This window comes from Mobula birostris, chromosome 1 (genome assembly GCF_030028105.1).
Source record: "Mobula birostris isolate sMobBir1 chromosome 1, sMobBir1.hap1, whole genome shotgun sequence".
Classification (NCBI taxonomy): domain Eukaryota; kingdom Metazoa; phylum Chordata; class Chondrichthyes; order Myliobatiformes; family Myliobatidae; genus Mobula; species Mobula birostris.
The window spans coordinates 28,075,184-28,088,627 of record NC_092370.1 but is presented as its reverse complement, the minus strand read 5'-3'; the positions used below and the strand labels follow the sequence as shown (position 1 = coordinate 28,088,627).

At 42.9% G+C, this 13,444-nt stretch overlaps 1 protein-coding gene across 2 annotated transcripts in view; it reads right to left on the bottom strand.

Moving 5' to 3' along the window:
• LOC140194717 (adenosine deaminase-like) overlaps window positions 1–13,444 on the bottom strand; it is a 90,067-nt gene that overhangs the window by 41,199 nt on the left and 35,424 nt on the right. For both annotated transcript variants that reach the window (XM_072252086.1, XM_072252010.1), the window contains exons 5-7: window positions 12,720–12,835; window positions 12,362–12,486; window positions 4,480–4,551 (exon numbers count right to left, since the gene is read on the bottom strand). In XM_072252086.1, the coding sequence (XP_072108187.1) occupies window positions 4,480–4,551; window positions 12,362–12,486; window positions 12,720–12,835 (313 nt within the window). The remainder of the gene's footprint in view (window positions 1–4,479; window positions 4,552–12,361; window positions 12,487–12,719; window positions 12,836–13,444) is intronic.

The window sequence follows — 13,444 nt, the reverse complement described above, 5'->3', positions numbered from 1 at the left end:
ACAGGTAAGAAATTCCCTAAAAGTGGCATCACAGGTAGAAAGGGTCGTAAAGAGAGCTTTTGGTACATTGGCCTTTATTAATCAAAGTATTGAGTATAAGAGCTGGAATGTTATGATGAGGTTGTATAAGGCATTGGTGAGGCCGAATCTGGAGTAGTGTGTTCAGTTTTGGTCACCAAGTTACAGAAAGGATATTAACAAGGTTGAAAGAGTGCAGAGAAGGTTTACAAGGATGTTGCCGGGACTTGAGAAACTCAGTTACAGAGAAAGGTTGAAGAGGTTAGGACTTTATTCCCTAGAGCACAGAAGAATGAGAGGAGATTTGATAGAGGTATATAAAATTATGATGGGTATAGATAGAGTGAATGCAAGCAGGCTTTTTCCACTGAGGCAAGGGGAGAAAAAAAACCAGAGGATATGGGTTAAGGGTGAGGGAGGAAAAGTTTAAAGGGAACATTTGGGGGGGCTTCTTCACACAGAGAGCGATGGGAGTGTGGAATGAGCTGCGAGACGAGGTGGTAAATGCGGGTTCTTTTTGAACATTTAAGAATAAATTGGACAGATACTAGGATGGGAGGTGTATGGAGGGATATGGTCCGTGTGCAGGTCAGTGGGACTAGGCAGAAAATGGTTCGGCACAGCCAAGAAGGGCCAAAAGGCCTGTTTCTGTGCTGTAGTTTTTCTATGGTTTCTATGGTTTGTCGACTCAGCCAGCTCCATCATGAGTACTAGCCTTCCTACCATCCACTGGGGACGTTTATCAGGAATGCAGCGCATGCAGGGCACTTAGTATTAATAAGGATCCCACCCATCCATCCAGCATCCTCTTTGACTTCCTACCATCAGGCAGGAGACTACAATGTATCAAAACAAGAATGGTCAGAATGGGAAACAGTTTCTTCCCCCAGACCATTAGGCTGCTGAAACTCCCTGCCGCATCGTATCCGAAGTGTCACTGATTAATCTATTCCGTGCCTCGCAGCATTTAATTCATGCACTTTAGTTTGTTATTTATGCGTTACTCATCTGTAGATATTATCCTTACTTATATAAGTTATTGTGTGCTATGTATACTACTGTGTGTTACACCCTCGTTCAGAGAAATGTTGTCTTGTTTCTATACATGCTATATGATTATATACAGTACGTTTATACATGCATAGTTAAATGACAATAAACTTGACTTTACTTGATCCATGACATGATCAGAAGAGGTATCTCAAGAAGACAGCATCCATCATTAAGGACTTCATTATCCAAGACATACCCTCTTCTCATACTACCATCAAGAAGAAGGTACAGCAGCCTGAAGACACACACTCAACGTTACAAGAACAGCTTCTTCCCCTTTGCCATCAGATTTCTGAACAGACAAATCATGGATTCATGAACTTACCTTACTATTTTGCTCTTTTTGGCGCTATTTAATTTAAATACATTTCTTATCGTAACTTGTACTGCACTGCTGCTGCAAAATAATAACGTTCACCACATACATCAGTGATAATCCTCATTCTCATAAACAATGATCACTTAATTCACTTGATCACTCTGGCCATTTGATCCCCAAACTGCAGTACATAGCTTATACTCAGAGTCATAGAAAAGTATAGCATGAAAACAGACCCTTCAGCCCATCTAGTCCATGCTGAACTATTTAAACTGCCTAGTTCCATCAACCTGTCATAGTGGTCAATTGCTCCACTCTATACTACACCAAATTTGACCCGAAATCTCAATCTTGAACCTCTGTGGTGCCACCCCAACCATGATCACCTGAGCCCAATAACAGTCCCTCTGTCAATATGATGTATGTGTCCTAGGTCACAAACCACAACTGTATAACCTGCCATTCAAGGCCTAATTTCTCGATCTGCCACTCTCACTGAATTTCAAAGCCCCACTTGCAGTCACTGGAATCACCCAAGATGAAGACGCCAATGCACTTCCCATTTCACCAAAAATTCTTTGAACAGTGCCAGTAACTCCCATCACACTCGCTGTCACTGTCCATCTCCAGCTCAACAGTCAAATTCAAAAATGTGCAATGGCCTATTCCAATTAAATTTTGCAACAAAAGGCCATCAACTGAAGTGATCATTGTCATCCCACTACCTTGCCCATTGGTGCATTCTGTTAGGGGTTTTAAATTTTATTGGGAAAACTGTTTTTCAGCAGCACATGTGCATAGAATTGGAGAAAATGTAGGTGTAGGCATTTTTGAAATGAAGGGATGTATTCATGGTTAGAAATAGAGCTATATTCAAAATAACTGTACACTCCTCTTACTAAATGTCACAACATTCGTAAACAGATTAGCTTAATCTAGGGCAGTGTTTCCACACACACCTTGCTTAAAGGTTTTGGTCTATGGCATAAAAAAAAGGCTGGGAACCCCTGAAGGGTCTTGGCCTGAAATGTATCTTGTTTATTCCTCTTCATAGATGCTGCCTGACTTGCTGATGTTATCCAGCATTCTATGTGCTTTGCTATATACTAGCTTATCTTGTAAACTTCTATCTGTGCACCACTCACTGCATGTTTGTTGATGTAACAACAGGAAATGCAAATAATTGTATGTGAAGGCAATTTAATACATCGTATGGTCAATCAACCATCTCCTCTACATTTACCTTGGATAGCTTTATTTTCTCACCCATCTTCTGAACCCCCTTTTTACTGGGTGTCTCTAGAGATGTGGCTCGTTAGTCCCTTGCTAAAAGTCACCGGACTGAGCGGTGAGAAAACGACCTTTCACAGACTCCATATGTCTAGGGTCGATATGACTTGGGTCCCACCAAATCCATGAGGTTGGGATGTCTTGCCCACCTGAAGCCCGATTTGTGTGAATACTGTGTAACTTACTGCTCCCATCCAATCACCCGGCAGCAAGAAGTAACAGACCATACACTGCATATAATTATAAAGAAACTATATTTATGAATGTTAACTTAACCAAACAGTTACCAAAGAAAAGAAAGAAAAAACTAAAGGACCCACCATAACTAAACAGTCAAATGTGAACATAAATTGGAGCTCATCTTGAAGTTGTTTTTAACTCACGTGCTGGACCCTCAGTCTGCATGAAAGCACACACCACCTTTCGAATGTCGCTTAAAATCCATCTCAAATAGGCTCCCCCATGGGAGTAATAGTCCTTTCTACTTGAAAACATTCAGCTGCACAAAGCACCTTGTGCAACAGGGACAGCATCCTCAGCCATCTTCCCCCGTCTTTGCCGAGTTCTCGCCCAAAAGACCTCAACCCACGCCAGTGTCCCTCACAAAATCTCTCTGCCCAGCATTCTCTCGAACCTTCTCCCAGTAGCACTATTCTGATTGGCTGACACAACGTTCCTAAGTTGAACAACAAAGCCCTTTATCTCAGCTCAAACCCAAACAGGCTGAAAGCAGAACAGACTGCTCTTACAGAACTGCTAAAATTCAATACCTACAGCATACCAGTAAAAATCTTACAATTATAATTGCAGAAAACAAAATGCATATTTCTGGACTGTGCACACAAACAATGAGAAAGATCTTCATTGCGTTGATTTTCCCAATGACAGTACAATTTTCCTTTGAAATATAATCCTCCAAGTTGCAAGTTGATTTTCCACTTTTCAAATAATTTTCAACTTTCTGCTTTTCCTTTCACTCAAAGATGAGACTTTGATACTTAGTGAGTGTACTATCAGGGCACGTGGCCAAGTGGTTAAGGCATTGGACTAGCGACCTGAAGGTTGTGAGTTCGAGCCCCAGCAAGGGAACGTGTTGTGTCCTTGAGCAAGGCACTTAATCACACATTGCTCTGCGATGACACTGGTGTCAAGCTGTATGGGTCCTAATTTCCTTCCCTTGGACAACATTGGTGTAGTGGAGAGGGGAGACTTGCAGCATGGGCAATTGTTGGTGAAGACTTTCCAAGCTCAGATCCATGGTCTCACAAGACTAACGGATGCCTCTAAATCTAGATATAGCAGACTTTGACCAACAGAACTTGCATAGGTCTCTGTCCTGTGTAAACATCCTGCCCCCCCACCACCGCCACCACCAATGATGAGACTGGAGATAAGCAGGAAGATGTTAATACAACACATGATATGTATGTGATGCACAGGATTTGGTGGCAAGCTTGGGCAGATGCACAGGGAGGCAGGTATGAGAGTGTGGAAAGAGCGTATCAGAGAGTCTACAATTAAACAACTGATTCAGAGTGTAGAGTTAAAGGAAAAGGGTGAGGGAGCTGGTCGGAGACAGGATGTTCCTGGAAGAAGCTGGAGCCTACCTTCTTGCAAGCTCTGTCCCAATTACAGTAAATAACCTTCCAGTTCAGTGATACTCTTCAGTACTAAATGTCCACGCCACTCCCAAGTGACGTCAAAATAAGCACTGCATGATGTTTGATTTCAATATGCAATGGCCTCCAGTCATCTTTCCATATCAATGACTAAAATGTACGACTCTTCTATAACCTTACCTCACGAGTTACTCTTGGAGGTGAAACTTCTCCAGCATGAACAGTACGATGAACACCATATTTCATAGCCATCTGGAACAGGGCAAGTAATAAGACCAAATTTCAATGAATTATGTTTAATATCATACCAGCATGTAATGGCTCATGTTTGCATTCTGTTTTTAGCCGATGGTACCCTACCAGAATCTCAACCATTTATTTTCCATGTATGAATGTAGACAATCTTAGGTCATCTGACAGAGAGCACTCAGAATCTGTGGCCACAAGAACTTTTCAGAAGGATGGACTTAAACTGCGTTCTTTATCTTTACAAACATGAGAAAATCTGCAGATGCTGAAAATCCAAGGCAACACACCTGATCTGCTGAGTTCCTCCAGCACCTTGTGTGTGTTTTCTTTGTCTTTACCCGGATCTGTGGCCTCATGTGACCTGTAATATACGTGGCCGCAACCTCTTGGTCCAAGAAGTCAAGTTTGCAGACATTCACAGTTTCTGAACCTTAGGATCATTCTAGACGCATTGTTCCATTATGAATACCTGCATATTCACGTGAGCTGTTGAGCTAAAGAGCTTGTTGTGTGTTGAATCAATATTGCGATTTTGTCACTGTGCATCTCTATCAATCTTATCTACTGCACTCTCATACTTACCCCAGATATGTCTATCTGATCTACTGGTGATATATTCCTCTGAGCTCTCTTAATTCCAAGGGTTCACCACAGGTTCTAGGGTTTGAAAATCAAATACTCCAAATAAAAACAGAAAATGCTGGAAAAACTCATCAAGTCAGGCAGCATCTGCGGAAAGATTTTTGGTGAAGAGCCTTCATCAGAAATGGGAACAGAAACAAGTTCATTTCAGTGTTTGATGCACTTTGCCTTTCTAATCTTAATTGTGCTGACCTGAAATTGCTGGCTTGCTTCAGGAGGACATTACCTGCAGCTCTCAACTTGATATAGAATGCCTTGTTTGTCTTACAACAATACCTTCTTGTAAATACATCTACTGGCCACACTTCTCAAAGGGTTGACCTCATTTTCTACATGGGCACATTGTTCTAAGTCAGTAAACTGGGTCTGAATCTTATCTCTGATTGGTGTGGGTCATTTCATTCATGTAATGGATATTCACTTCCCTCTTCATTATCAAGAATAATAACTCTATTGGCAAAGGGTCTCGGCCCGGAACGTCAATCGTACCTCTTCCTTTAGATGCTACCTGACCTGCTGCGTTCACCAGCATTTTTTGTGTGTGTTGCTTGAATTTCCAGCATCTGCAGATTTCCTCATGTCTATTGCCTTAACAGGGGTAGAGTTCTTCTTGTCCTCACCTACTACCCCATAAGCCTTCACATCTGGTACATCATTCTCCGCAAATTCCACCATCTTCAACAGAACCCTACCACCAATCACATTATTGCCTCTCCCCCTTCTACTTTCTGCAAGGATCACTCCCTCCATAATTCCCTTGTCCATTCGTCCTTCCCTACCAATCTCACTCCTGGCACTTATTCCTGAAGTGGAAGAAGTGCCTATTCAGCTCCTTCCTCACCCTCATTCAGGGCCCCAAGCAGTCCTTCCAGGTGAGGCAAAACTTCACCTACGAATCTGTTGGGGTAATCTACTGTATCCTATGATCCCGATGCAGCTTCCTCTACATTGGTGAGACCTGATGTAAATTACGTAAATTAGGGGACCACTTTGTCAAGCACCTTTGCAAAAAATAGGATTTTGCAGTGATCAACCATCTTAATTCCAATTCCCAGACTCATTCCAACAAGTCAACCCATGGCCTCCTATACTGTCACAATGAGGGCAATCTTCACCTAGAACCTACCAGCCTTCTCCTTCCCACCCTCCCCCCACCTTCTTTATAGGGCCTCTGCCCCTTCCCTCTTCAGTCCTGATGAAGGGTTCCAGCCCGAAACATTGACTGATCGTTTCCATGGATGCTGCCCGACCTGCTGAGTTCCTCCAGAATGTTGTGAGGCAATCTTAGGTTGGAGGAGCAACACCTCATATAGTATCTGCGTAGCCTCAAACATTATGGCATGAACATCAATTTCTCCAACTTCTGGAGAGGGTGTTTCCCCTCACCCTCTCCCCTATTCTTCAATTCCCCACTCTGGCCCTCTCTCTTACCTCTTTTCTCCTCCACATCTGCCTATCACCTCCCTTTGATGCCTCTCCTCTTTTCCTTTCTCCCATAGTTCACTCTCCTGTCCTATCAGATTCCTTTATCTCCAGTCCTTTAGCTTTTCCACCTATCAACTCCTAGCTTTTTGCTTCACCCCCCTCCCCTACCCACCTGGCTTTACCTACCATCTTCTAGCTTGTACTCCTCCTCCTCCTCACCCCACCTTCTTATTCTGGCTTCTTCCCCCTTCCTTTCCATTCCCAGTTAAAGATATTGGCCCAAAATGTTGACTGTTTATTTCCCCTCCACAAATGCTGCATGATCTGCTGAGTTCCTTCAGTGTGTTGCTCTGGATTTCCAGCAGCTGCAGAATCTCGTGTTTGTCCTCCTCGTTATACAGCTTTTAGAAAAAACTATCCAATTTACATTTTCTGCATTTTTCCCCAGCCACTAATGTTGCCCACCACTGAGAGCCACATTTGAGCAACTTTGCCTTTGCTTTCCCTTTTCTGATTTCAGTGTCATGATTTACCACATGTACTTCCTGCTTTTGTCATCCAAAATATCTCACCTGGCTATTGATTGTTCCACGGACTTAAACTTAAAAGTTCAACGTACATTTGTTATCAAAGTATGCATACTTCATACAATCTTGAGAGTCATCTCCTTACAGGCAGCCGCAAAACAAAGAAACACAATAAAACCCTTGAAAAAAAGATCATCAAACACCCAATGTGCTGAAAAAAGTTGTGCAAAGAATAAAAGTTAGCAAATAACATTCAGAACTGAAGTTCATGAAAGTGAACAGCCATGAAGCCCTGACTGCAGCTGATCCAGGAGCCCATTCATTGGACGCCACAGCCTCAGTTCAGTGCAGAGATGGGTAAAAGTCACAGAGCAGTGAGCTGAACACAGGCCAGTCCTTCGCCTCTGGCCCTGACACCATGACCTTTTCAATCTGGCCCGGCATTAAATCAGCCAAATCTTGACTTGTTCCTCACAGGCACAGACCCCATCACCTCAATCCTGCCTTGCCTCACCTCACCTCGGTTCTGCATGCCCACATTCGCTTTCCTAGACTTAACCTAGTTTCATGTGGTAGCCATTCTCTCTGACAGGACACTTAAATCCCAGCTCTGATGAACAAATCCTTCCAATTTGTGATTCGATAATTCTCAGCAGATAGTTTTAGCTCCATTAAGGGTTGATGGAGACACAACTCTGAACTGATTCCACAACCTACAGACTTACTTTCAAGGGCTCTACAACTCATATTCTCAGTATTATTTATTTTTACTTTGCACAATTTGTCTTCTTTTGCATATAGGTTGTTTGTCCGTCTTTGCTAACGTATAATTTTTCATAAATTCTATTGTATTTCTTTATTTTTCCTGTAAGTCCCTGCAAGAAAATGGATCTCAAGGTAGTATATGGTGATATATACATAATTAGATGATACATTTTAATTTACTTTTACTTTAAAGGATTCTCAGGGGTTTTTTTTATCTATGTTCTGTGTTGTACTTCTCTGTGACTCTATGACTCTAAGGCTGGAGAATGAGGTTGAGAGGGATAATAAATCAGCTGTGATGGAATGGCGGAGCAGACTCGATGGGTGAATGGCCTATGTCTTATGGTCTATGGCCTATGTTGAAATAATTGGTAACAACCTATGAATCCATGGTATTATTTGAGGGATTTATGGTAGGATTCTCTCCCCTCATGAGAAATAAGAATAACTTTAGTTTTGTTTATCTGCCACAATCTTTTGCAAGTATATTGTCAATTCTTTCCACCCTCCAGCTAAAGATATGTGGGCCAGGTTGGTTAATTGGCCACAGTAAATTGCCACAAGAGTGTAGAATCTGGAACATCCTTTACTAGGATGTTGCTGGGTCTTCCGGAGTTGAGTTACAGGGAAAGATTGAACAGGTTAGGACTTTATTCCTTGGAGCGTAGAAGAATGAGGGGAGATTTGATAGAGGTTTACAACATTATGAGGGGTACAGACAGAGTAAATGTGAATTGGCTCTTTCCACTTAGATTAGGAGAGATAAATAAGAGAGGACATGGCTTTAGGGTGAAAGGGGAAAGATCTAGGGGGAACATTAGGGGGAACTTCTTCACTCAGAGAGTGGTGGGAGTGTGGAACGAGCTGCCATCTGACGTGGTAAATGCAGGCTCACTCTTAAGGTTTTAAGAATAAATTGGACAGATACATGGATGGGAGAGGTCTGGAGGGTGATGGACTGGGTGCAGGTCAATGGGACTAGCAGAATAATGTTTCGGCACAGACTAGAAGGGCTGAATGGCCTGTTTTCTGTGCTGTAGTGTTCTATGGTTCTATGGAAGGTATGAATGGGAATGTGCACATAGAAAGAATAAACACAAGAGATCCTGCAGATGCTAGAAATCCAAAGCAACACACTCAAAATGCTAGAGGAACTCAGCAGGTCAGGCAGCCTCCGTGGAAATGAATAAGCAGTTGACTTTTCAGGCTGAGACCCTTCATCAGGACTCAAGGAAATCACGAGTAAGGTTTACAACTGAGCACTGAATCTTAATTCAGGTGTTCCTTAAATACTCAATTCTTGGCACCCAAAACATGATTACCAATTAGCAGAACCCTTAAAGGGACCAAGACAGCTATCCATTCTCCGGGGAGTTAGAGCGTCTAAATCCCAGAAGCTGATGCAGTTGGGAGTGTCTTGTAACAAGTGAGGAGGACACTAGTGCAGGGAGCTAGGAAGTTAATGTAGCCCAATGTATTGCCCAAGGCAATGCTGCAGACTGGGTTCGTACCTCAAGAACTAAAACCCTCCCTTGTAGTTTAAGCATTCTTTAGAATTTGTGAAGTGTTTCAGGAGTCCTCAGTGAGATGCAAGATTAAGTCTCCAACAAGCCAATATGATGTGCTCCTAATTCTCTTGAAATTGTTCAAGAATTGTTGTAATTTAATTTTAACTCCTACTGATGATAGAAACTGGTGTTATGAATATAATAGCTCCAGAAGTAGTCCAGGGTTAACAATTTCTTCATGTCTGTGAATTCACTTCAGAACCACAATAAACAGGCACAACAATGTTTTTTTTTACAGAAATTAGCTGTATAATTTCTCTTTAATTTCATATACACTATGATTTCTAACATTCTAATGATATACGTAGAAGGAGGCCAAGGCACACAAAATGCTGGAGGAAGTCTGCAGGCCAGACAGCATCTGTGGAAAAGAGTCCAGTCGACGTTTTGGGCCGAAACCCCTCGACAGGACCGGAGAAAAAAAGCTGAGGAATAAATTTAAAAGGTGGGGGGAGGGGAGAGTAAAACACAAGGAGTTAGGTGAACCCTGGAGGGGGAGGAATGAAGTAAAGAGCTGGCAAGTTGATTGGAGAAAGAGACAAAAGACCATGGAAGAAAGAAAAGAAGGAGGAGCACCAGAGGGAGGCGATGGGCGGGCAAGGAGATAAGGTGAGAGAGTGAAAATCCGATGGGAAATGGTGAAGGAAAGGGGCAATGGGGGGGCATTAATTACCAATGATAATTACCATTATCATGCCATTAGGCTGAAGGATACCCAAACAGAATATAAGGTGTTGCTCCTCCAACCTAAGTGTGGCCTCATCAGGACAGTGGAGGAGGCCATAGATGGACATATCAGAATGAGAATGGGGAGTGGAATTAAAATGGGTGGCCACTGGGAGACCCCGCTTGTTTTGGCGAACAGAGTGTAGGTGCTCGGTGAAGCAGTCTTCCAACCTACATCGGGTCTCTCCAATATACAGGAGGCCACACCGGGAGCACCAGGCACGGGAGATGAACACAACAGACTTAGAGGTGAAGTGTCACCTCACCTGTTAAGACTGTTTAGGGCCCTGAATGGTAGTGAGGGAGGAGGTTTAGGGGCAGGTGTAGCACTTGTTCAGCTTGCAAGGCTAAGTGCCAGGAGGGTGATCAGTGGGGAGGGACAAATGGACAAGGGAGTCGCATAGGGAGTGATCCCTGCGGAAAGCAGAGAAGTGGTGGGAGGGAAAGATGTGTTTGGTAGTGGGATCCCGTTGGAGATAGCAGAAGTTTCAGAGAACTATGTGCTGGACACAGAAATTTGTGCAGCGGTAGGTGACGACAAGAGGAACACTATCCCTGGTAGGGTGGTGGGAGGATGGGGTAAGAGAAGAATGTACATGAAATGGAAGAGATGTGGTTGAGGGCAGCGTAGATGCTGGAGGAAGGGAAGCCCCTTTCTTTGAAAATAGGAGGACATCTCCTTTGTTCTAGAATGAAAAGCCTCATCCTGAGAGCAGAAGTGGTAGAGGCGGAGGAATTGAGAGAAGATGGGGTTTTTACAAGTAACAGGGTGGGTAGAGATATAGTCCATGTAGCTGTGAGAGTCTGTGGGTTTATAATAGACATCAGTAGATAAGCTATCTCCAGCAACACAGACAGTGAGATTGAGAAAGGGGAGGGAGGTCTTGGAAATGGACCAGGTAAACTTGAGGGCAGGGAGGAAGTTGGAGGCGAAGTGGATGCACACCAGTGTAGTCATCGATGTAGCATAGGAAAAGTGCAGTACGGTCACCAGTGTAGGTTTGGAACATAGACAGTTCCACATGGCCGTTAATCAGGCAGGCATAGCTGGGTCCCATGCAAGCGCCCATGGCCACACCTTTCGTTTGAAGGAAGTGGGAGGTGCTAAAGGAGAAATTATTGATAATGAGGACAAGTCCCACTAGGCAGACGAGAGTGGTGGTGGAAGGGAACTGGTTAGATCTGGTGTCTAGAAAAAAAACGGAGAGCTTTGAGGCCTTCCTGGTGGGGGGGGGGGGAGGCAGTGGAGGTGTAGAGGGACTGGACATCCATAGTAAAACCAAGATGATGGGAGCCAGGGAACCTGAAATCATTGAACAGATCCAAATTGTGTGAAGTGTCACGGATGTAGGTAGGAAGGGACTGAACTAGGGGGGATAAAATAGAGTCAAGGTATGCAGATATGAGTTCAGTCGGGCAGGAACAAGCTGAGACAATGGGTCTACCTGGACAAGCGGGTTTGTGGATCTTGGGTAGGTGGTAGAAACGGGAGGTGTGGGTTGTGGGAAGTATGAGGTTGGTGGCGGTGGATGGGAGATCCCCAGAGTCAATAAGGTTAGTCATGATGTGGGAGACAATGGCCTGGTGCTCGTTAGTGGGGTCCTGTAGGCGGGGTAAGTAAGAAGCGGTGTCCAGTTGAGTCTAAGCCAGCTGACACAACAATCCCAACCCTTCATCATTGTCCTCTGTATCCCATTCTTCCTTCATGTCAGTCAACTCTTCCAAACACACCTCCTCTCAGTTTCTACCACTCATCCATACCATAGGGGTAATTTGGAGTTTCCAATGAACCTACCAATTCTACATCTTTGGGATGTCAGAGGAAACAGAACCACGTGGAGATGGCAGGAATAAACATGCAAGCTCCATTGGAAGCCAGGATTAAACATGGGACACTGGCTCTGTGAAGGCAGCAGTTCTTCTAGATATGCTATTTGGCTTCTCTAATTGTGTAGTAACAAATCAGAATGATATGTAAAGAGTATTTATACATTTACGTTCCATATTTTCATGCAGTAACAGAAGTGACTGTGGCTGAAAGTAATCAATACATGTGTATTATTTGTAACTATTTTGAAATTAATTTTAAATTGGATTAAAAGAGAGATAGTGCTTGTAAATAAAGAAAACTGTATTGCAAAATCTGTTTTGACATCCCACCTCAAATGCTTGTACATGACCTGGATGGGAATTGCAGTCCATAGACTCATCTCCTGCTAGGTCAATTCCTACCACACCTTCGTTTTCATATTCCTTGCAAGGCTGCACAACTTCAGTCAACCAAGCTAAAGAAACAGAAAGGAAAGCTAAAGTTCTATACAACTAACAATTTATTCAGTCAGATGTTCAGCTACCATATAAAAGGGCTTGACATAGCAATTCCACAATAACCATCAGGAAATTGCTGCTCATGAAATATTTAAACTTTGCTGGGTTCTTTTGTAAATTGTAACAACATAGTAGAAATTTGAAATATTAACATTTCAGAAAATCCATTTATCTCAGTAAAAAAAATTACCTTCCATGTGGTGTATGCAACGGAGAATTGACCTCACTTTGATGCCAAAATCCTGTTGACCGCTCTGAAAACCCTGATTGACAATCTGAACAACTTCATCTGGACTTAGATCACCCCTAGGAGGCAAAATACAATTAATGCTCAGATTACTTAAAAATAAAAGAATATTTAAATTTTGGACACGAGATTCTACAGATATTGGAAGTCTTCAGCAACACTCACAAAATGTTGGGAGGAACTCAGCAGGCCAGGCAGCATCTATGAAGAGATCCCAGCCTGAAGCATGGACAGTTTATTCCCCTCTACTGAGCTGATCCAGCTTTTTTTTAACGTGTCTAGTTAAAGTTTTCATTTTATTTGGTTAATGATATTGAAGGGGCAGACCTGACTAACTTAAAAGCTTATATATTGCCAAGGAACAATGCCACTGATGAGCAAGGAACAGCGGGAAAAACCATGGCCAAAACAGCTATGGTGGAAATTTTCTTACATGTTCAAATGAAATGCACAACAAAATTGTGGCTATGCCATGCACTCCACTTCTGAAATTCAATTCAATTTGCAAACACTAACTAACCTGTTGCACATTTGATACAAGAAATCCATGAGACTCAGCAAGGCTGTAACAGCCACACCATCATTATTGGCCCGATAACGGACTCCATAGTTTACAAGCAATATATGAACATCCAAGATCATTCACAATTTCACTAACTAATTTGATC